We start from the raw sequence: 25,272 nt of genomic DNA, 5'->3' as shown, positions 1-25,272 counted from the left end.
GGGACCGCTTGGAAGTTTCCTAAAAAAAGAATCAGAAGCACGTGAGATTAATGGATTTGTCTGCATAGAGTTATTAACATTACCAACCGAATGCATACATCAAAATTCAAAAACAGTATGTAATTTATTAATTATACCCTTTAAACTCGAACAAGATAAAAGTAAAAACACGTGCTATGTATAAGGAACGAATACACAGTTGAGCAATTAAATATGGATTAATCAACGTGAGAATTTTTGTGCATATCCACTATAAGAAAAGTTTGAATATATATCATACAAGACTTTTGGTTTATAAATTCTAATATAAAATTATTATGTCATTTTATTAGAATGTATTGTCGAATCATATCATCTGAAACCGGATTAACCAAAACTTACGTTAAGTACCTTTGAATTTTTTTTTATAATATATTTTGTTTTTTACTAGGAAGATTTAAATATTGATGATGAATTTGGTAACCTAATATAGAATTAATCAGAGCTAGAATTTCATCGCAGTGGAAAATAAAAATGTTTACAATATCTTCTGGATGTATTAGTTTTCAACTCAAAGGACTTTAACAAAAGATAAGAAAAATCAAATTATTTAGTTTGGTCATTCAACCTACATTTACGTGAGCATGTTAAATAAATTCTCTTAACTCATATTCCAAAAAAGGAATAATTATAAGTTTGTAGCAGTCATGATAATAACTATATAATATATAGAGAGAGAGGAAGGTGCTCCAATTATATACACTCATCAAATATGTTACAAGTGTGATTAATTACAATGTTTACCTAATGTTCCATAATAATCAAATTTAATTTCATTTCTACCAAATATGTGTAAATTGCACTTGTTTTAATATCCGGGTAAAGGATTGCTTCTCTTGTATCACAAGTCTTTGACGTAGAAAATTAATCAAGAATTTGGTTGCAAGGATCAACAATTTGGGCTTGAATTGTCATCTAATCCACTGCAATAGTTGAGTTTATGAATCTATAAATTGAAGTGGTTTGGCCCTCAATAATGCAACAAAAACTAGAATAATCAAGCAAACAAATGGGATCTCCGGTTATTACATTTCTGCTGCTATTCTTTGCAAACCTTTTGGTCTTGGGAGCTTCTTCAGCTCAGGATCACAACCAACATTTTCTTCAATGTCTAACCGATCAATTTGAACGCTCAAATTCAGACCCGTCCAACGTTGTTAACTCTCCCAAAAATGCATCATATGCATCCCTTTTGCAAGCACAAAATCTTCGCCCGGAATCAACCTCCCCCCTGAGACCCCTTCTCATCATCACCCCGTTTCATGAACATGAAATTCAAGCAGTAATTTACTGCTCCAAGAAACTCGGTACGCAGATCAGAGTCCGAAGTGGTGGGCATGACTATGAAGGACTTTCCTACACTTCTGAGATCCCTTTCATCATCTTAGACATGAGGAATTTCCGATCGATATCAGTAAACACTAAAGATAAAACTGCATGGGTTGAAGTAGGCACCACTCTTGGGCAATTGTACTATACAATTGCTCGACATAGTAGGACTCTTGCTTTCACTGCAGGCGTTTGCCCAACCGTGGGCATTGGAGGCCATATCTCTGGCGGTGGATACGGCATGATGTCCCGCAAGCACTCCATTGCTGCCGATCACATCATTGATGCCAAAGTAATGAATGCTGATGGCCATATTGTGGACCGGAGGTCTATGGGAGAGGATCTATTCTGGGCCATTCGAGGAGGCGGGGGTACTAGTTTCGGCGTAGTACTAGCATTTAAGTTGGAGCTAATCACTGTTCCCAAAACGGTAACTGTTTTCAACGTCTCCAGAACGCTGGAACAAAATGCAACACACCTCGTGCACAGGTGGCAATATATTGCTGATAAGATTGATGACAATCTTTTGCTCAGGCTTTTCTTGAGAAGTATCAGGTCCCCGGTACATGGAAACAGGACGATACAAGCTTCTTTCACTTCTTTGTATCTTGGTCGAGTTCACGATTTGCTACCAATCATGCAAGAGAAATTTCCAGAACTTGGGTTGGTGGAAGAAGATTGTATTGAAATGAGTTGGATAGAGTCCATACTCTATTTTGCAGGTCTAAGAAACGAATCCCTTGACATTTTGTTGAGCAGAACTCCGGCGGGCATATTTGGTAGTAATTATTTCAAAGGCAAATCTGACTACGTGAGACAACCCATACCTGTGAGTGGACTAAGAGGAATATGGAGATTTCTGCATGAAGAAGCTGAAAATAGGGCTGAATTGCAGTTCAGTCCATATGGAGGGGCACTCAGTACTTACTCAGAATTTGAAACTCCTTTTGCACATAGAGCAGGCAATATATTCATGATCCATTATGGGGTTTCCTGGACCAGACCAGGAAACAGTGAATTAGAAAGGCACATGAACTGGATTAGGAGACTTTACAGCTATATGGCCCGTTACGTATCGAAAAATCCTAGAGCGGCTTATTTCAATTACAGGGATCTTGACTTAGGAATGAATAACGAAGGAAACACAAGCTACGCACAAGCCAGTGTTTGGGGGCTCAAATACTTCGGGAACAACTTCAATCGATTGGTTCGTGTGAAAACTAAAGTCGATCCCTCCAACTTTTTCAGAAATGAGCAAAGCGTTCCGCCTCTATATTCATGATGGAAGAAAGATATTCATCGTTGGTCATCATAAGACCTAATTTACATAATTAATGAATAAGTTTGTTCCCTCGTAAAATGGTCTGAATTAAGTATTGAATTAATTAATAAATAAAACAACCACATATGGTTGATCATATTTAGAATTTAGTGGTGGTCTTGTCATGTTTGTTGTATATATGAATTTTTATAGTACCATTATTAATATTATTTTGATTGTTGTTATTTTTGTTGAACGAAAAGACAAAACACATATGGTTGACCATATTTAGAATTTAGTGGTGGTCTTGTCATGTTTGTTGTATATTCTGAATTTTTATAGTACCATTAATAATATTATTTTGATTGTTGTTATTTTTGTTGAACGAAAAGACAAAACTCATATGATGATGTGGATATATAATTTTTCAGAAACGATTGAAGCGTTCCACCTCTATCATCACGGTAGAACATTGAAATTCAGGCTGTACTCTATATTTTTTTTTAAGCCAAAACATCCCTAATTATGTGATTTTATTGCATATTCAGCAAAAAAGGAGATATGAGACAAAGATGGCAAAAATCAAGCCAAAATCGAAATTGAAGGCATCAAAAAGAAAAAAAAGAAAGATTACAAGGAAATTTCTGCAGAATTGACTAAGCGTGCCCATGCTTAGTGGAGTGGTCAACTCGGGATAAGGATAAGCACGAGCAATTTTCGCAAAAGATAAAGAAATGAAGTGTTTAGGTTTAAAAAGGATTCTTTAAAACTTATCTCTTGTGATTTATTTGCCTTTTTAGAGTTTATCATGTATTTATCTCCTCCTACGTCTAGATTCGTAGGAGACTTTTATTATAAATAGGGGGAGTCTCTTCATTTGAAAGAGGTCGTTCAGTTATTGATTAGAACTCTATAGAATTCTTTGTTCATCTTTTCTCTTTTATTTTTATTTTATAACCGGAATTAATGGAATTTCACTTTTTAGTGTGTTCTTTCATTAACGTGTCCGGCTAAATTCCTTATTTTCTGGTTAAGGTATAGTGATTATTTGATTCGCATTATGTTGTGAGATCTAATCTGCGTTCTACACTTGTCAAACGAATATTCATGCTATTCTCTATGCTTTAATTACAAACGTCTAATTTATAAATAATTCGGCCGGTTGTTCATTATCAAGAAGGTTTGCTTAGCTAATTGAACTTTATAAATCCGTGTAATTGTTTATTTAGTTCAATGCTTAGTGGCAACGTAGCATGATTAATTATGTCATAGTAATTAGTTATGTTATGGGGAATGCATGATCTAGTTTAAACGAATTGTCCTCGTAGGAGTTTGTTGATTAGAATCAGGCTTTTCTAATTCTTAATGCTGTTAATAGATTAAATCTTGTGGACGTTCCCAGGGTTGTCTGTTAATTAGGGATTTAGCCAACGGTCGTACTTTGACTAACGAAAAGGTAAGGAAAGGTGAGGTTGTTAGGTTGTACCAACAACCATAACTGGTTTATTAGTTTATACATGTGTTATTCTTGCATCAATGATTAACTCACAAGAATCAAGAATGATCCTAGCCTTAATCGGAAAATCTCTCTATTGTATCTTCATCATGTAATTTCAATTATTTTCTAGCTTATTTAGTTTTTAATTATTTTTTTTTATCATCAAATCTCCCCCCATTATTTTCTATTTCTCTCAAAGAAATCAACTTATAGCCAGTCCCTGTGGATTCGACCCTACTCCCACTTTTATAAGTGTTGTAGGAATTATTTTTGGTGGTCTCGACACCCATCAAATTTTGGCACTGTTGCCGGGGACTGGCGTTTTTAAGAAGATTTCTTTTCTTATTGCTTGATTTTTTTTGTTACTTGATTTAATGCTAAAATCTTCTCATACAGGTGAACTTGAATCTGATTCGAGATTGAGAAGACTGGACAGAGATTTCGAAAGGAAACCAAGTAATGAGTTGAAAGGATACCCACTTCTTCCGAGCCATAGTTAGCACAAGAGATATTGGACACTTGGAGCGAACCATAGCACACAACCCAATTGCAATCATGTGGTCCAACACTCAACAGTTTGGAACTAGATACGGCGATCCTCCGGTGAATGAGGTAAATTTATCTTCCATTTATAATCGTTTTGATCAACTTTTGTCCCTTGTTGAAAGATATGTCAAAGAAAAATACCAACAGGTGAAGGTTTGTCGAATATGTAATTCTATGATACATCCCATCGATTTGTGCCCTATGCTTCAAGAAGAAACCATCGAGCATGCCAATGTTGTTGGAGGGCTTTTTGGACCACCACAAAGAGAATATGATCCTCATTTCAACATGTACAATCCAGGAAGGACAGATTACCCAGTCTTAGCTACGTTTCGCAATCTCAAAACTGGCCACCACCTCCTTCGCCTAATTCCACGCCTAGCCCATCTCTCGAAGACATGATGAAAGCACTAGTGACCAACACACAACAATTCCAGCAACAGAATCAGACGAGCATTCAAAACCTAGAATCCCAAATCAGTCAACTAGCGTCATCTGTTAGTAAATTAGAATCTCAAAGTAAATTACATTCCCAGTCTGTTGTTGACCCCACTGATCCACCACTGGCAATAGGTCGCGCATTGATTCGACCCAGATTTATCCATCAGAATCCTCGTAAGAAGGGTGAATTCCAGCCAGGATGGAAGGAACATAACTATAGATGCTTCCTTTAATTCAATTTTTCTTGGCGGGACCGACAGATTGGTCTCGTTGATGCAAGAAAGTTTAACTGAATTGGGTTTGCTAAGAGGAGACTGCATAGAAATAAGTTGGATCTAATCCATCCTATATTTTCCGCGTTCCCCATAAAATCATGTGAAGTTTTTCTGAATAGGAAAAACCCAACGTAAGATACTTTAAAGCAAAATTCGATTATGTACAGAAACCCATTCCCGAATGCAGGCATGAAGGCATCTGGAGACTGTTCTATGAGCCCGAAGGCGAGGAGGCCGAGGTCATCTTGAGTCCATATGTTGGAAGGATGGATGAAATTTCTGAATCCGCAATTCCATTTTCTCATAATAAGTTGGATTATGAGGCTTTACAGTTACATGGTTCCTTATGTTTTCAGGTTTTCGATGGCAGCATACATCACTAATTACAGGAATCTCGACATTGGAGTGAACAACAATGAAGGAAAGATAAGTTATGCACGAGCAAGCGTTTGGGGCATCAAGTATTTCAAAATCAATTTCGATCGATTGATTAGAGTGAAAACTACAATTGATGCTAAATTTTTTTTTAAGAATGAATAGAGCATTCCCGCAAGGTAGACAAAGAAAGACGACTAAGATTCCATCAGGGACATACATGGTTCTATAAACATATATATCTATGTATGCTTCCCTTCATTTGATTTCATTATATACAGTTTTTGTATACGATTAAGGCATTGAGTAAATATTTGATGTCATTTGTAGCAATAATGATTTGTTTTTTCCGTCGTGATATTGTACTAATAAATTGATTCATTGGTGAAAATAAACTCTATGGTTTGGTGAAGGAAAGGGAGATATCCCCAAATTGTATATATAAATTCAGTCCCAGAAAGAAAAACTGTGCCATGTTCCTTAAACCCACAACTTTTTAATATGTATTCACAAAATTTCTCATATATGCAAAATTCTAGTTCATCCTAATTTCAGTTAATGTATTTTTTTTTTATTTGAACCCGACTTGCAATCTTTTTTATTTTTTTTAATTCTTATACCTGATAATATATATATATATATATATATATATATATTGTTATTTTCCATCATATCAGCAAATTCGATAAATTTTAACGTATGGAGGGACTTATTTGTTAGACGAAAGCAAATATCAGGGGTGTTAAATGTGACTTTTCAAATCATAAGAGGTTTACGTGTAATTATACCAAATTTCAGGAGAATAATAATTATTCCTATATATTGTTGTGATTGATTATTTTTCTAACATCATGATTTGTGCGTATTATGGTGAGTGATTATTTTTCTTACAACGTGTTTTGTTAACCACTAATTTTATATTTGGTCAACATATTATTATAACTTAAAATATTTCGTGTTTGCAGGCCTTACATTATAGCAAAAAACTAGGAGCATCACCTAGGGAAAGCATTATTTGATGTATAGTAGACTAGTTCCAACTCTTTAAGAATAGAATATTTGTGGCAGAGTTCTGTTATCAATTATTGAGCAAAATATATATTCTTTACAAGAGTGGATCATATAAAATGTTACTTTAGAATGATTTTGGTCAGATAATGAAACCCACTAATACAATACTAAATTAAAAATGAAATGATGTAGCAAGCCAGCTAGCACGGAAACCGACACTGTACCAGATCATCAAGAAATCTGGTTATTTAATGGAAGGAAAATTGTGAAATATGCGAACTTGGAACAATCAATTAACAACATCCAGGAAACTACCTCATAATATCGATCCACACACATATATATATATATATCTCCACTTGAAATATACGGATTTCCTATTATATTGACAAAGTTCATATATAAATACAACGCGATTCGGTTACCAAAACACATACTCCAACATCTGATCATAATCATGAAGACTCCTTCCGTTTCCACTCTTCTGTTCATTCTTTTTGTTACCTTTTCGTGCTCGTGGGCAGCTTCTGCTCATCACCACGTTGATGATTTTCTTAAATGTCTTAAGCAAGAATTCCACAACTATACCTCGATTTCTAGTCTTGTTTACACCCCAACCAACTCATCTTACTCCTCCGTCCTGCGATTTTCCATTCATAACCTGAGATTTGACTCAGAATCCATCCCAAAACCGCTAGTGATAATAACCCCGGAGCACGAATCCCAAATCCCCCCTCTCATCTACTGTGCAAAACAAAGTCACTTGCAAATTAGAACTCGAAGTGGCGGCCACGACTTTGAGGGATTGTCTTATGTAACTCAAGTTCCATTTGTGGTCATTGACTTTATCAATCTTAGTGAAATAACAATTGATGCTCAACAGAAAACCGCATGGGTTCAATCTGGTGCAACCATTGGCTCATTATATTATAGGATTGCGGAGAAAAGCCCAACACTAGGATTTCCAGCCGGTGCTTGCCCAACTATTGGTATTGGCGGACACTTCAGTGGAGGAGCCTACGGCGCATTGCTTAGGAAATACGGGTTGGCTGCAGATAACGTTATTGATGCAAGAATAGTAGATGTTAATGGCAGGATTCTCGACAGAAAATCTATGGGTGAGGATTTATTCTGGGCCATTAGGGGTGGTGGAGGTGCCAGCTTCGGTGTAATCCTTGCATGGAAAGTACAATTGGTGGATGTTCCAAAAACAGTTACTGTTTTCACAGTCCAAAGAACTTTGGAACAAAATGCCACTCAACTCATTCACCACTGGCAACACGTCGCTCATAAATTCGACCCAGATTTATTCATATTAGTCCGTGTAGCAGGGGAGAATTACAACCAGGGTAGAAGGAACATGACTATTAGTGCTACCTTTAGCTCACTTTTCCTTGGTGGAGTCGACAGATTACTTACGTTGATGCAAGAAAGTTTTCCGGAATTGGGGGTAGTAAGAAAAGATTGCACAGAAATGAGTTGGATCCAATCCATCCTGTATTTCCAGGGGTTCCCAATAGAATCACCTCAACTTTTGCTGAACAGGACACAACCTTTCGCAGGATACTTCAAAGGAAAATCCGATTATGTGCAGAAACCCATTCCCCTAAACAGATTTGAAAGCATCTGGAGATTTTTCTATGAACCCGTAGCGGAGGGCAGTGACATCGTCTTGATCCCATATGGTGGACGAATGGATGAAATTTCTGAATCTGCAATTCCATTCCCTCATAGGGCTGGTAATCTTTACAAGATCCTTTATGCGGCGAACTGGCAAGAAGCACAAAACACCGACAGGGTCATAAGTTGGCTTAGAAGGTTTTACAGTTACATGGCTCGATATGTTTCCAAATCTCCAAGGGAAGCATTCATCAATTATAGAGATCTAGATATTGGAGTGAATAATAATAAAGGGAGGGTAAGTTATGCACGAGCAAGCGTTTGGGGCAAGAAGTACTTCAAGAACAATTTCGATCGACTTGTTAGAGTGAAAACTATGATTGACCCAAAGAATTTCTTTAGGAATGAACAGAGCATTCCTCCAAGGCGCACAAAGAAAAATGATTAACATTATTTTATGACGGAATGGACATGGTTCTAGGTATGCTTCCTTCATTTCATTTTGTTTTTGTGTTTGTAGCTGAATAAGACTCATGTTTTATGTACAAGTTTGAAGTTAGGAGTTCAAACTGAATGTGCGGTTATTTATCTTATTTTACATAAATTATTATAATTATATTGATGTATTAATATTGTCGACAATTATTGTAATTTATTATTTACTGTTTTCAATATATTAGCGTGTAATGTGATATGGGCAGTCAAGTCTCCTAGAAACGCGATTTTAATTACAGGAATCTTAACTTAGCAATGAATAGCAAAGAAAATATGAAAGCTAAACAGAAGCCAACTTTTATACTTTGAGAAAATTGGTTTGCTTGAAGAATATTTTAGGCAAACTTTTTCATAGACGAGCAAAGCATTCCCTCTGTACCGTCATGAACAAGAAGTTGAGGCGTTGATCTTCCTAAGCCCAAATTACATAATTACTCAATAAACTCGTTGCGTCTTTAATATAATTATTTCTGTATCCGAATTTTATTATTAATATCAATTGATACCAACATTAGTGTTTACAAATAATCTAATTTATTTACCACCTCAGATGACTGCTCACAATTTTTTGTTTTAAACTAATTTTGATGAGTTGTCAGCTAGTTTTTTTTTTAATAAAAAATAAAAAATCAAAGGAGGCGTCATTGTGATTACCGACTTGTAGTAGCACGTCAATTCCCATAACGACTTGAACTCGTCAAACGATTTGATTATGTTTTAATTTTTAAGTTATGTTTTAATTAATTATAATTAATATTTAATAACCAATTACTATTTTATAAATTTTAAATCATAATTATAATTTATAATATATTAAATAGTTTTAATAAATAATAATATTAAAGATTTTACTTAATGTTTAACTATTATTGAATGTTAATAATTCAAAATATATTAAATAATTAATTAATTTTTTAATAATTCATAAGTTCGAAAATACATTGAAAAAACTATAATCAACTGTTACAAAATTAGTGATGACAATAAATATTAATAACAAAAGCACATTCTACAACTGTGCAGATAATACCCCACACAAATTCAGACTCAATAAATACCCTAATTATTAATTATATACCCTATCCATAAAAAACTCAATTGATCTTGCTCTAGTTATACCCAAAAAAATTGGCTCTCCTCCATTGAATCTTGTTTACTTTTTTCATCGTAAGTTTGAAAAAATAAAATTTTGTCAAATTTTAAATTTACATAAAAAAAATTAGGACAAATGCTACATTTGGCCCCTTAAAATTTTATTTAGAATCATTTTAGTACCTCAAGTTTATTTTTTAATTTTAGCATCTCTAAGTTTTAGTTCTTGTCTGATTTGGTCCCTCTAAGCATCTTTCGGCAAAAGTGTGGCTAGATTTTGACTCTTTGGAGGGTAAAATGGTCAATAAATTTAATTTTTATCACTTTAGTCCCGTAAATTTATAAAATTATCAGACTAATCTTTTTTAAACGGAAAGATAAATTTTTTTTTTTATATTTTTTATGTTGATATGTAGTAATTATCTTATGTAAATAATGGAAGCTTTCATCTTTTGTGAACCTAATAATAATATATTACTTAACTTAAAATATACAATTTCTTTTTTTATTAGATAAAAAATGAAAATTATGAATAAATTTTATAAAACTTAAAAATGGTAGATGGACCAAATTGAAATAATAATTAAAATTTAAGGATGCTAAAGTCTAGAAATGAACTAAAGGAACTAAACAGATTTTAAATGAAAGGTTAAAAAACAAATATAGTGTTTACCCAAAAATTTAAGAACCAGCAGTAAGGAAAATTTCAATTTAAGCATGAAAAAGAAATATTTAAACCTTGGCATTGATGTATGCAAAAGCCGCACTTATAATGAAATCCGTGGAGTTGAAATCTTTTGGTCCCAATTCTGTCCCAAGCCTAAAACGGGAAACTACAAAATAAAATTTTAGCACTCCGATGCTCAAGTTAGCATGCAGTTTTAAAATGATAAAATTAAAAAAAAATATTGTAATGAAATAACGAGCTATGATGCAAAGATAATTTGAAATAAAAGCTTATACTCAAATGAGTGCTTGTACAGGTAGAATAATCGTTACATTTGATTTGGGGGTCAAATCTGCTTTTACAGTCAAAATTTCCCAGCGAGTGAGGAGTCTTATCCCCCAGAGAGTCCGAGTGGTGATTGTTGATGGGCCTTATCGAATATGAGTTGGAGGGCTTTAAGGAGGTCTGACCTAATTAGAGGAGGTCTAGGTGGGATAGGGGCCCTACTGATCGTATCCCAATTTTCTAGGGGTGGTTGGCCACGTGTGATGCTTTGTTGGGTCCTTGTTGTATTCCATATATGCGGTCTTGTTGTCTTTGATCGAATAATTTATCGACACCTGGGTGAGTGTCCTTCTGGCGAACAAGGTGGCATAGGGCCCCTGTCTCTTTTGGGTCATTAGACTCCCTCCTTGGACTTCGTCATGTGGACCGTGAATTGTTTTTGTCATATCAAATATAATTTTTTTGTCAATTTAAATTTGCTCTCAACTTTGATTTGATGATATTTTTAATATTTGAATTTAAAATATTTTTTTTTCTATTTCATATATTAGTCGAACTTCTCTAATTTAAATTTTTTTAAGCATTTTCCATTTTCTAAGTTATGACATTACACTTCGACTTGATTTATCAAAAACTTAATTTGGATTTGCCTCTATAATAATAAAGATGAAACATTCCGGCAAATTAAATTGTCAAATCATCAATGCTTAAAAAAATATTTAATAAAACCTAGGGTCGTAGACGATAAAATAATGAAACTAATAATTGATTATATATATATATATTTTATTTGTATGTAAAATTTTGAATTATTAAAAATATTTTTAATTATTAAATAGTAAAAAAATAATATATATTATAATTTGAAATATAATAAAAATTAATATTATTGCATATTATCAACTCATGGAAATCAATCAAACATTATAAATATTTTTTTAACTCACGGAAATTAATTAAAAGAAACAAAAAAACCCACCGTAGTTTTGCATATTATTGTCATTGTTTATTTTTCTTACATCCATCGTAATTCGTGCATATTATTGTTTTTCTTACATCTTGATTCATGCATATTATTATTTTTTTCATATCGTGATTCGTGTTATATGACTAATTTATGTTTGGTCAACTTTTTAATTAAAACTAAAATTTTCCGTGTTTGAAAGTTGAAGGTTCGTTATTATAGCAAAAAACTAGCAGCATCACACCGTATAAAAAGCATTATCCAATCGCGCAGATCTCTTCACCTATATATCGTCATACAAAACTTTCAACTCTTTGAAAATTGTATATTTGTGTCAAATATTAAGCAAAATATATTCCTTCCACGAGTGGATTATATATATAAAGTTTAATAGAATAAAATTTTCTCGCATTAATGTTTAATAGAATAAACGCGTTGGAGAAGTAACAAGCCACCTAGCCGGGGCACTGAAACTATACCAATTCATGTAGAAAATGTGGTTATAAAATTGTTTCCTCGAAAAACCAAGCTTTCGGTTATTGTTAGTACATCTTTGCTCCGGATATTCGTTTTATAATTTGTTTCAAAATCTATACTATTTATTACAAAAGACTCTCTATAGCAACTACCTTAATCAGTTAACATAATATGTATGAACTAAAATGCTCTGAAATATATATATTCATAACATAATCATTATTTTATCCACTTGGTTTCTATAAAAAAATTATATATGCATTTTAAATTAATTCATTTTATTGGTTTCAGTCTAGATATTCTTCAATTTTGGTCTAGTCATAGAAAATAAAAAGTCACCAGAATTTTAACTCATGATGCTCACACATTGCCCAGTTCCCCTCACCATGTAGCATTATAAATGGAGGGCAATTCTGTTCCCAGAACACAAATTACAGCATCTCAAAATCATGAAGACTCCATCCATTTCCACTCTTTTCTTCATTCTTTTTGTTATCTTTTCGTGCTCATGGGCAGCTTCTGCTGATGACCACGACAATTTTCTTGAATGTCTCTCAGAAGAGTTCCACAACCACACCTCAATTTCTAGGATTGTTTTCACCCCATCTAACTCATCTTACAACTCTATCCTGCGATTTTCCATTAGAAACTTGAGATTCGCGACAGAATCCAAACCAAAACCGCTAGTGATCATAACCCCGGAGCATGAATCCGACATCCCTCCTGTCATCTACTGTGCCAAAGAAAATCACATGCAAATTCGAACTAGAAGTGGTGGCCATGACTATGAGGGACTGTCATATGTATCTAAAGTCTCATTTGTGATCATTGATTTGATCAACCTTAGTGAAGTAACTGTTGATGCTCAACAGAAAACAGCATGGATTGAAGCTGGTGCAACCAATGGCTTATTATATTATGGGATCGCGGAGAAAAGCCAAACATTAGGGTTTCCAGCCGGTTCTTGCCCAACTGTTGGTGTTGGCGGGCTCTTCAGTGGAGGAGGCTACGGCACATTACTTAGAAAATACGGGCTGGCTGCAGATAATATTATTGATGCAAGAATGATTGATGTTAATGGTAAGATTCTCGATAGAGAATCAATGGGTGAGGACTTATTCTGGGCCATTAGGGGTGGTGGAGGTGCTAGCTTCGGTGTAATCCTTGCATGGAAAGTACAATTGGTGGATGTTCCAGAGAGAGTTACTGTTTTCACAATCCAGAAGACTTTGGAACAAAATGCCACTCAACTCATTCATCGCTGGCAATACATCGCGCATAAATTAGACCCTAATTTACTCATCTTAGTCCGTGTGGAAAGGGTGAATTCTAGCCAGGATGGAAGGAACATGACAATCCGTGCTTCATTTCTCTCACTTTTCCTTGGTAGGATTGACAGATTGCTTCCACTGATGCACCAAAGTTTCCCCGAATTGGGCTTAGTAAGAGAAGACTGCACGGAAATGAGTTGGATCCAGTCCATCCTGTTTTTTGCCGGGTTCCCCATAGAATCACGTGAAGTCTTGTTGAACAGGACAGAGCCCAACACAAGACACTTCAAAGGAAAATCCGATTATGTGCAGAAACCCATTCCAGAATACGGGTTTGAAGGCATTTGGAGACTGTTCTATGAACCTGAAGCCAAGGGGGCAGCGGTCTTCTTGATCCCGTATGGTGGAAGAATGGATGAAATTTCTGAATCTGCGGTTCCATTTCCTCATAGGGCTGGTAACTTGTACAAAATCCTACATATTGTGTATTGGGAAGAAGAAGAGGCACAGAATTCCAACAAATACATACGTTGGATTAGGAGGCTTTACCGATACATGACTCCTTACGTTTCCAGGTCCCCAAGGGCAGCATACTTCAATTATAGAGATCTGGACGTTGGAGTGAATAACAATGAAGGGAATATAAGTTATGCACGAGCGAGCGTTTGGGGTATCAAGTACTTCAAGAACAATTTTGATCGATTGATTAAAGTGAAAACTGCTGTCGATCCAAAGAATTTCTTTAGGAATGAACAGAGCATTCCTCCAAAATAGAGAAACAAAGGTGACTAAGATTATATTCTTAAGGAATGGGACATGGTTCTACGTATGTTTCCTTCATTTGATTTCGTTACATTTATGTGTATGCCAATAAGACATTGTAGTAAATGTTTGATGTCATTTGTAGCATAATGATTTATCTTTCTCGTCATGATATGGTACTGTACTAATAAATTGATTCATTTGTGAATTAACTCGATGATTTGGTTATCTGCACACTGAAAGGGACTAATGTTATTCTTGAATCCTGTTTTTTGGTGAAGAAAAATGAAATATCTCAAAATCGCAGAAATTTAGTCACAGAAAGAAATATTGTTCAGTTTCTCAAGCCCACAACTTTTCTAACATGTATGCACTAAAATTTCTCATGTACTCAAAATTCTTCTTCACCCCTATCCTCTTCCTTTCTATTAATTTTTTTATTTTTTTTAAAAGTCCTTTTCCTATGGAAGCATACCAATTTTACTATATGGAAAATTTGCAATTTTGACCCCATCATTATAGGAGTGATAATTTTTGTCCTATTAATTGGCACGGCCCGTCAACTCTAGAAAAATCCCAGGGAGCTATTTCAATTACATGGATCTTGACTTCAGATGAATAAGAATCGAAATACAAACTACACACAAGCCAGTGTTTAGGGGCTCAAATACTTCGAGAATTCGAAGACTAATTAAGGTCAGTCCCTCCAACTTTCGTAAACGCCAACCGTGTCTTCCATTATGATAGGAAAAAGTTCGTTTGTCGTGGTAAGGCCTAATTATTTTAATACCTGAATTTTATCATTATTATCAAATTAATACATGAGTTTTTACAAATAATTTAACTTATACCTTAATTTTCTTCTTGAATATTAAATTGATACATGAGTTTGTACAAATCTTTTAGTTGAACTTGAGTTTCTACCTATATGTCAAATAGATAACCATGTCTATCTTAAATATTTTATATAGATAAGTATATATATCTTTTAATCCAAAAATAGTTTCTCTCTTTCTTCCATTTGACAAACATCCTAAGCATTCATTTATTTACCACGGTACATTTTAAAATTAAATATATAACATGATTTCACTACAAAAAAAATTGTTCAACAGCAACGAAAAAAAATAACGTTGAGATAATTAGCAAATAAAAGTCTCGTTGGTAATCTATCATCTAATACAAGAATTTTACCTTCTAATGAATTTAGCAAGAAAATTGAACTTGCTGCAATTGAATTTAGCAACGAACTAATTTTTGTAATCACAAGGAAGTTGTTTAATTTTTTTTTTCATCATATAAGAGTTTTTTGAATATTTCGTATATCACATATATAAGATACTTGAAATTTTTCCATAGTATTTTGGTCAAACGGTGGAGCCTGCAATATAGTATTAAATTAAAAATTAAAATGTACATATTCAAGATAGAACAAGCCAGGTAGTTGGGGCATCTGAAACTTATCCAAATCATTAAGAAATGTGGTATTTAATGGAAGGAAAATGTCAAATATACGACTTTGAAGCAATCAATTAACAACACTCAGAAAACCACGTCGTATCGTCACATATATATCTCCACTCGAAATTTACAGATTTCCTGTTATATTGACAAATTTCATATATAAATAGAATGCAATTCTATTCCCAAAACACAAACTACAACATCACAAAACAATAAATTAGACTAACGTTTTACCACTTTTGTTGTTAAAAATTGACGAAAAAATTGTAGAGGACTAACTTTAAAATTTTTATTAACCAAATGGGACCAAAACAGAAATTCCGTAAAACATGGAGCTAATACGGAAATATGTCTTTTTTATGGCACCAATTTAGCCCAGAAACATAAGTAGGATCAGGAGGCTTACAGTTACATGGCTCCTTATGTTTCCGGGTCCAAAAGGAGGCATACATCAATTATAGAGATCTGGACATTGGAGTGAATGACAATGAAAGGAAGATAAGTTATGCACGAGCAAGCACTTCAGGCAAGAAGTACTTCAAAAATAATTTCAATCGACTGGTAATTAGGGTGAAAATTATAGTTGACCCGGAAAATTTCTTGAGGAATGAATAGAGTATTCCTCCAAGGTGAACAGAGAAAGATGACTGAGATTATAATAGAAAGGGACCGGACATGGTTCTGCAAACATATACGTCTATACATGTTTCCCTTCATTTGATTTCGTTAATATGTATGTTTGTGTAGACAGTAGTAGTATATTTGATATCGACTTAATTGTATTTATTGTCCGTATATTAAGGGGTGGCAAAATAAGGACTCTAAATATAGGGGTAGCAAAAAGTATCTTAAAATTATTATTATTATTATTTTGCAATTGTAGAACTCTGGCTACCGAATTTTAAAAAACGGTCGAAATTTACTTACGTGGACAAAAATTAAGATTTTTTTGGAATTTTTGCTAACTGAACATTTTTTTTTATTCGCCAAGTAAGCACTTACATGAAAAAAATAATTTAAAATAAAAAGATTAAACACCAGGCCCAACCTATCCAATCCCTCCCCCGCTCTACCCTTGGCGATGCCCCCGCCGTCCCCTAGCAGAGGGGCGGTGCCTCTGACCCCATGAGAGGGGAGGCGACATGGCGTCGCCCCCAATTTGAGCAGCGTCGTCGTCGCCCAACGTACCCAGAATCTAAGCGATAATGAAGTGTGCTCGCGATTGCCTAAACGCCTCGCCCCCTCAAGGATGGCGGCATTGAAGTAGGGCGTGGTGGCGGTGGTTGGGCAGAGGGGGGTCGGTGGTTGGGCAGAGGGGGGTCGGTGGGCCAATTTTTTCTAGTTAAATTTGTATTGTAAAAAATAATAATTTTAATTTTTATAATTTAAATTATCTATAATATTATAATATAATTTTTTTTAATTTTAAGTATTTATATTTTATTTATATATATATTTAAAATTTATGATACATTTTAAAATGTTAAAATTATGTATACAAACTCAAAGACGTCATGCCACGACAGCTAGTATATAATATAGATAAAATTCTATTTTTTTCCAATTTGATACTTTTTCATGCAATCAGTTTTGTGGCGGAGGAGAAATAAAAAAAAAAAAAAAACGTCCAACCAATAAAATAATTATAAACACTTAAACGTCCAACCAATAATTTCACAAACCTAGCTGTAATCAGACAGCCCATTAATGGAGATATGAAGCAATCTGAAAAGACGACTTCATCGCCAACCAATATTGTTTCAGTTTGAGTTGGAACTTGAGAGATATAATGGTTATTGTGATTGGCAGGACTACTTGAACTATCAGAATAAAAAACTTGTGCCAATGTGCACCAGAAAAACCTCTATAAGTACAAGTATTTTAGCCATCAACAACGGCAATAAAACTAGAATAATCAAGCAAACAAATGGACTACTCTTGGGGTATCACAGTCCTACTGCTACTCTTTGCAAACTTTTGGGTCTTGGGAGCCTCTTCATCTGCTCAAGACAAACATTTTCTTCAATGTCTAACCGATCAGTTTGAACTCTCAAACTTAGATCCATCCAACGTTGTTTATACACCCAACAATGCATCATATGCTTCTCTTTTGCTATCACCAACACAAAATCTTCGACCACCATCAACCTCCCCCCGGAGACCCCTTCTCATCATCACCCTTTTATGAACTTGAAATCCAAGCAGTGATTTACTGCTCCAAGAAACTTGGAGTGCAGATTAGAATCCGAAGTGGCTCGCACGACTACGAGGGACTTTCCTATACATCTGGGGTTCCTTTTGTCATCTTAGACATGAGGAACTTCCGATCAATATCAGTTAATACACAAGACAAAACTGCATGGGTTGAAGTAGGCGCCACACTCGGGCAATTGTACTATACAATTGCTTGACACAGCAGGACTCTTGCTATCACGGCAGGCAGTTGCCCGACTGTAGGCGTCGGAGGGCATTTCTCTGGCGGCGTGATGAGTGTCGAAGTCACCAAAATAATTCCTACTACACTTGTGAAAGTGGGAGTAGGGTCGATCCACAGAGATTGGCTTTAAGTTGATTTTTTTGAGAAAAATAGAAAATAATGGGGGGAGATTGATGATAAAAAGAAGTGATTGAAAACTAAATAAATAATTAAAAACACCTGGTGGAGATATATGAGGGAGATTTTTCGGTTAAGGCTAGGATTATGCTTGATTCTTGTGAGTTGATCATTGATGCAAGAATAACACATGTATGGACAAATAAACCAGTTATGGTCGTTGGTACGACCTAACAACCTCACCTTTCCTTACCTTTTTGTTAGCCAAGGTACGACCGTTGGCTAGATATCTAATTAACAGACAACCTTGGGAACATGTACAAGATTTAATCTATTAACAACATTAAGAGTTAGAAAGGCCTGATTCTAATCAACAAACTCCTACGAGGACAATTCGTTTAAACTAGATCATGCATTCCCCATAACATAACTAAATACTGTGACATAACCAATTATGCTACATTGCTACTAAGCATTGAACTAAATAAACAATTACACGGATTTATAAAGTCCAATTAGCTAAGCAAACCTTCTTGATAATGAACAACCGGCCGAATCATTCATAAATCAGACGTTTGTAATTAAAGCACAGAGAATAACATGAATATTTGTTTGACAAGTGTAGAACGCAGATTATATCTCACAACATAATAGGAATCAAGCAATCACCATACCTTAACCAGAAAATAGGGAATTTAGCCGGACATATTAATGGAAGAACACACTATAAAGTGGAATTCTATTAATTCCGGTAGTAAAATAAAATAAAAGAGAAGAGATGAACAGAGAATTCTATAAAGTTCTAAGATAAAAACTGAATCATTTCTAATGAAGAGATCCCCCCTATTTATAATAAAAGTCCCTTACGAATCTAGACGTAGTGGGGGGATAGATACGTGATAAACTTTAAAAAGGTAAATAGATTACAAAGTATCCTTTCTAAATCTAAACATTTGATTCCTTTATCTCTTGGGGAAATCGCTCGTGCTTATCCTTATCCCGAGTTGACTACTCCATTAAGCGTGAACACACTTTGTCAATTCTGCAGAAACGTCCTTGTAATCTTCCTTTTTGCTGAATATGCAATAAAATCACATAATTAGGAATATTTTGGCTTAAACAGGAAGATTAAATCACTATAAAATCATTATAATTGCAGAGTTATCAAATACCCCCACACTTAGCCATTTGCTTGTCCTCAAGCAAAATCAAGATGCATTCAAAAAACCCCTCCAAATTTTAAACTACTCAAGGCAATTTGTAATCATGTGCAAGGTAAATGACATACTTTATGAAAGAGATAATTCAACATGTATCAAACAAGTTTTCACGTGATGACCATTATCAAAACCAATCGCATAAAACTAGTGGACTATTTTCTCTCCACTTTCCATTCTCTCAAGTGTATATATGGCTCAAGTGTATCTCTTGACACTTACTACGACAATGCTTCACCATAGGCTTGCCTATACACCACATCTCCACCACTTTTGAAATATGCACATATAAGGGTCAAAAGGTCTTTTATTTTGGTTGTAATGGGGCTTTGGTTTGGGGTAGGATAAAAGGATAATGAGGTTAAATTCCAAGAAACTAATTAGAGCACCAAAAGAATTTGAGTGAACAATAATTCGAAGCTCTCAAAGTTTACTCATCTCCCTTCAAGATCTTTCGACAATTCGCCTTTCTTATTCCTTTTGGAGAGTTCATATATTTTTCTTGATTTTTCTTCTTTTTTTTTCTTTTTTTTTGTTTTTCTTTTTCTCCTCTCTATTTTTGTGATAATAATATTATTATTACTATTATTATTATTATTATTTTGCAATGTAGACTCTGGCCACCGAATTTTTTAAAGCGGTCGAAATTTGCTTACGTGAACAAAAATTAGGATTTTTTTGAAATTTTTGCTGACTGAATATTTTTTTTATTTCGCCACGTAAGCACTTACATGAAAAAAAAAGTGAAATTATATAAAATTAATTTAAAATTTTGTATTATGTGTATAATTATAAAATAAATTATTATTTTATACAAAAAAAATTATATATAAAATTTACAATAAAAAATTTATATAAAATAATTTAAAAATAAAAAATTAAACGTCAACCCCCACCCACCCAATCCCTCCCCCGCTCTGCCCTCGACGATGCCTCGCCGTCCCCAGGCCCAGGAGAGGGGAGGCGACATGGTGTCACCCCCAATTTGAGTGATGTTGTCGTCGCCCAGCGTACCCAGAATCTAAGCAACAATGATGTGCGCTCGCGGTGGCCCAGACGCCTCGCCCCCCTCTAGGATGGAGGCAGGGCGTGGTGGCGGTGGTAGGGGGCAGAGGGGTTAGAGGCTGGTGGGTGGACCAATTTTTTCTAGTTAAATTTGTAGTATGAAAAAATAATATTATAATATAATTTTAAGTATTTATATTTTATGCATATATATATGTTTAAATTTATGATATATTTTAAAATGTATAAAATTATGTATAAATACTCAAAGACTCCATGCCACGACATCTAGTATATAATATAAATAAAATTTTATTTTTAGGCAATTTGATATTTTTTTTCATGTAATCGGTTATGAAACCAAATGTAAGAATCTCATAACATATAGGACCAAAAGTGTGAAAGCTCTAACAGTCATGTGCTAAGCTCATGACAGGTTCTGTTAAAATATATAATGAAATTGTGTCATGAAACCAAAATTTATGATGAACTTGTGATCGATTTGGGTTATCACACAATTGCAACAAATTTGATTAAACACATATGTTGCGAAAACCATCTCCAAATTGATTTCGTTTATTTTTTAAATTGCTCACTACAAAATAGATTTCCAGCTATTTTGTTAATCGGATTTTGTGACGGATGTTAACCTCTGTCACAAAATTTTGTGATAGTGATTATTGATACTTCTAAACATCAGTGACAAAGGCCTTTGTAAATTAGAATTTGCGATGAATTTTCTTTAAAATCAGTCGCACTCTCTTAGAAGACGTTTGGCTAATTATATATAAACTCCAATAAATTATTATATTGACCTATGCATAATTTTTTGAAAATGGATTTATCTTCCAATCAAATTAGATGACAGTTTGATCGGTTTATGAAAATTTTGCTGTTATTGTTTTTACTAAGCACACGTAAGCATGATGAATTTCTGGCTTTTCTCTTGGGGAAAAGCTGTTATAATTTCTTACTGTAGTTTTTACTTCAAAACATTTCAACAAAGAAAGAAAATTTGACAAACTTTAGATAAAGTAAAGAGAGAACAAGAAAGAAAAAGGTTATTTAATTTAGTCATTCAAATAACTTTTAGTGGCCACCAATTCAAAGGTAAACTAGCATACATTCAATGTTATGTATATATATATATATAGATAAATTCAAATTACTTCTAAAATATTAGAAAACGGCAAAAATTCCCCTTAAAAATAAAGAATAATGAGCTTCCCAACCTTTTAATGAAGAAGCATATTATCTTCTTTCGCTATGCAATGTAGTTTACTCACTCATTTTACGATTAATTTAGCTATTTTGGTTTGTAATTGATCATTTTTACCTCTAAAACATGCAAATGATGTCAAACGCATAAACAGATGGAATCTTCAAGTACATGCTATTCTTTTCAAGTATCACGTTGATACAGTTATTATATAAGAAATTTTTGGACGTATTTAAATGGACTGTATGATGCCAAATTAAAATTCAAATTAAACTTGATAGGTTATGCACGTCTTTCATGAAAGAAGGCTTATTCATTAGAGAATCTTCAACAACCCATCTTCTTCACATATATATATATATCCACTTGAAATTAAGCAGATATATAATATCAATTCCGACTGCTATTTCTGTTCACGGGGTAATTAAAGAACAATTTTCAAAGAAATGTGTGGACAGCGCGTCTGGCGGCCAGAGCTGATTTCAATAAAGATGCATGTGCTACGATAATTGACGGTCTAGTCATTGAAATGAAACACACGAGGTCTACTAAAATTATTGATGGTGTATTTTAATTCAGACTGCACGATGTTCACGTTCCAACTTCAAATGTCAACATGTAATTGCCCAGTTCCCACTCAAACCACAGCATTATAAATAGAACACAATTCTGCTCCAAAAAGACACACTACAGCATCTCACCGTCATGAAGACTCCAACCATTTCCACTCTCATAATCTTTCTTTCTCTTGTCTTTTCGTGGTCGTGTGCTGCTTCTGTTGACGACAACGTCAATGGTTTTCTTGAATGTCTCAAGCAAGAATGCCACAACTATTACCCGATTTCTAGCCTTGTTTACACCCCAATCAACTCATCTTTCCCATCTGTCCTAAATTTTTCAATTCGAAACATGAGATTCTCGTTAGATTCCACTCCAAAACCACAAGTGATAATAACCCCAAAGTACGAGTCGCAAATCCCCCCTATCATCTACTGTGCCAAACAAAATAAATTGCAAATCAGAACTCGAAGTGGCGGCCATGACTTTGAGGGGCGGTCTTATGTTACTGATGTCCCATTTGTGATCATTGATTTGCTCAAGCTTAGTGAAGTAACAGTTGATGCTCAGCAGAAAACTGCATGGGTTGGAGCTGGTGCAACCATTGGCATGTTATACTATAGGATCGCGGAGAAAAGCCCAACACTAGCGTTTCCAGCCGGTTTTTCCCCAACGGTTGGAGTTGGCGGGCACTTCAGTGGAGGAGGCTATGGCATATTGCTCAGAAAATACGGCCTGGCTGCAGATAATGTTATTGATGCAAAAATAGTAGACGCAAATGGCAGGATTCTCACCAGAAAATCGATGGGTGAGGACTTATTCTGGGCCATTAGGGGTGGTGGAGGCGCCAGTTTTGGTGTAATTCTTGCATGGAAAGTACAATTGGTGGATGTTCCAGAAACCGTCACAGTATTCACAATAGGCAGGACTTTGGAGCAAAATGCCACTCAACTCATTCACCGTTGGCAGTACGTTGCACCTAAATTCGAACGGAATTTATTCCTCAGAATCGTCGCAAGAAGGGCGAACGCCAGCGAGGATGGAAGCAAGCTGACTATTCGTGCTTCATTTAACTCAGTTTTCCTTGGAAGAATCGACAGACTACTTGCGCTGATGCAAAAATATTTTCCTGAACTGGGCTTAGTAAGAGAAGACTGCACAGAAATGAGTTGGATCCAAGCGATCCTGTATAACGTCGGGCTGCCCATAGATTCACGTGAAGTTTTGTTGAACAGGACTCAACCCGGTGTAAGATACTACAAAGGAAAATCGGATTATGTGCAGAAACCCATTCCCATAAGCGGGTTTGAAGGCATATGGAGACTGTTCTATGAACCAGAAGGCAGGGAGGCAGAGATCTTGTTGACCCCATATGGTGGAAAAATGGCTGAAATTCCTGAATCTGCTATCCCATTTCCTCATAGGGCTGGTAATCTTTACAAGCTACATCATATGGCGTACTGGAAGGCTGAAGACGCACAAAACGCCGACAAGTACATAAATTGGATTAGAAGGCTTTACAGTTACGTGGCTCCTTATGTTTCCCAGTCCCCCCGCGGAGCTTTCTTATGTTATAGAGATCTTGACATTGGAGTGAACAACAACGAAGGCGTGGTAAGTATTGAAACAGCAAGAGTTTGGGGCACCAAGTATTTCAAGAACAATTTTGATCGATTGGTTCAAGTAAAAACTCGGGTTGATCCTGGACATTTCTTTAGGGAAGAACAAAGCATTCCCCCACGCCCACGGTGGACAGGCAAAGATGACATATAAGATTATCATGTGGTTCTGCAAACTTCTCTATGTGCTTCCTTTAGTTTGATTTCACTACTAGTTTGTACGCGAATAAGAAATAGTAGATTGTTAAAATAGATGATCGGCTTGCCAATTAGTTGGCTCCTTGTAATCTGTTTTGAACAGTCGCTTTCAATTAGTTGGCTCCTTGTATTGTTTTAAATGCAATCAGATAATATATAGGGGTTGGTGTGTTTGTAAGATAGGATCTATCAGCATCATGAGATGAGAGTGATTTTCTATGTAATCTAAGTTTGTGTACTGTCCAAAAGTTTATGGTAGGTTTGTTTCTCGAAACCGATTTAGAATTTAATTTATATCCTAAATTTTGATCGAAATATGACTTTATGCAATGAACATTTCTACATGGTATGTCGTAAATCAAGCCCAAAACTACTTGTGTGAACAACTATCAGGTTCACACAATTTTTGGAACAATTTGGACACCCCTATTTAAGATTTTAAAAGTTATGAGACAAATCAAGAAATATTTAGTCAAAGTTATCAATTTCAATGCAAAACATAGGAATCTAAAATCCTAACTAATTATATATTGTTTACCTAGTATACTTTTATGAAAAGTTTTTAATCTTAAAATATTTATTACTAATTTTAAGGCTTTTTATTTTATTTATTTATTTAAATCAAAGAACAACTAATATGATTCTTAAGTGTTGTCTCTTTCACTACAAGAAAATTGTTTGATAACAAAAAAAAAAAATTAGCGTTGAGATAATTAATAATTAAAATTCTCATTACTAATTTTTATTATCTAATACGAAAAATTCACTTGCTAATGAATTTAGTAAAAAAATTTAATTTGTTATCTATTTGGCAACTAACTATTGAAAAGATATATAAAATAATATAACTTAGCAACAAAAGTTTTACTTGCTAATTAATCCAACGCTGATTTTAGCATAAAATTTTCCATAGCTATTTATCATTTTATTTTTGTAGTGTCGTTTTACCGTATACATGGAAAATATGAAAATAAAATGAATAAGTAAAATATGATAACATAATCAATAATTAATATTGATGGTCAAATTT

At 34.5% G+C, this 25,272-nt stretch overlaps 2 protein-coding genes and 2 pseudogenes across 2 annotated transcripts; all 4 read left to right on the top strand.

The window, feature by feature from the left end:
- Nucleotides 1-998: 998 nt before the first annotated feature.
- On the top strand, nt 999-2,874 carry LOC105175940 (berberine bridge enzyme-like 18). The gene has a single exon (XM_011098585.3). The coding sequence runs from the start codon at nt 1,049-1,051 to the stop codon at nt 2,648-2,650; it is 1,602 nt and encodes a 533-aa protein (XP_011096887.1). The 5' UTR covers nt 999-1,048; the 3' UTR covers nt 2,651-2,874.
- Nucleotides 2,875-7,180: 4,306 nt separating this feature from the next.
- On the top strand, nt 7,181-9,087 carry LOC105175939 (cannabidiolic acid synthase pseudogene; annotated as a pseudogene).
- Nucleotides 9,088-12,793: 3,706 nt separating this feature from the next.
- LOC110013025 (berberine bridge enzyme-like 28) lies at nt 12,794-14,636 on the top strand. The gene has a single exon (XM_020698541.2). The coding sequence runs from the start codon at nt 12,825-12,827 to the stop codon at nt 14,418-14,420; it is 1,596 nt and encodes a 531-aa protein (XP_020554200.2). The 5' UTR covers nt 12,794-12,824; the 3' UTR covers nt 14,421-14,636.
- Nucleotides 14,637-22,537: 7,901 nt separating this feature from the next.
- On the top strand, nt 22,538-24,420 carry LOC105175938 (tetrahydroberberine oxidase pseudogene; annotated as a pseudogene).
- The last annotated feature ends 852 nt before the right edge of the window (nt 24,421-25,272 follow it).

This window comes from Sesamum indicum, linkage group LG12 (assembly GCF_026168435.1).
Source record: "Sesamum indicum cultivar Baizhima isolate 11 linkage group LG12, ASM2616843v1, whole genome shotgun sequence".
NCBI lineage: Eukaryota > Viridiplantae > Streptophyta > Magnoliopsida > Lamiales > Pedaliaceae > Sesamum > Sesamum indicum.
Note: the sequence above shows the minus strand (reverse complement) of the source record. Positions and strands in the feature narration are given on the sequence as shown.

Bases quoted from the DNA above. Each gene is read 5' to 3' on its own strand.
- LOC105175940 (XM_011098585.3), top strand. From the start codon at position 1,049: ATGGGATCTCCGGTTATTACATTTCTGCTGCTATTCTTTGCAAACCTT.
- LOC110013025 (XM_020698541.2), top strand. From the start codon at position 12,825: ATGAAGACTCCATCCATTTCCACTCTTTTCTTCATTCTTTTTGTTATC.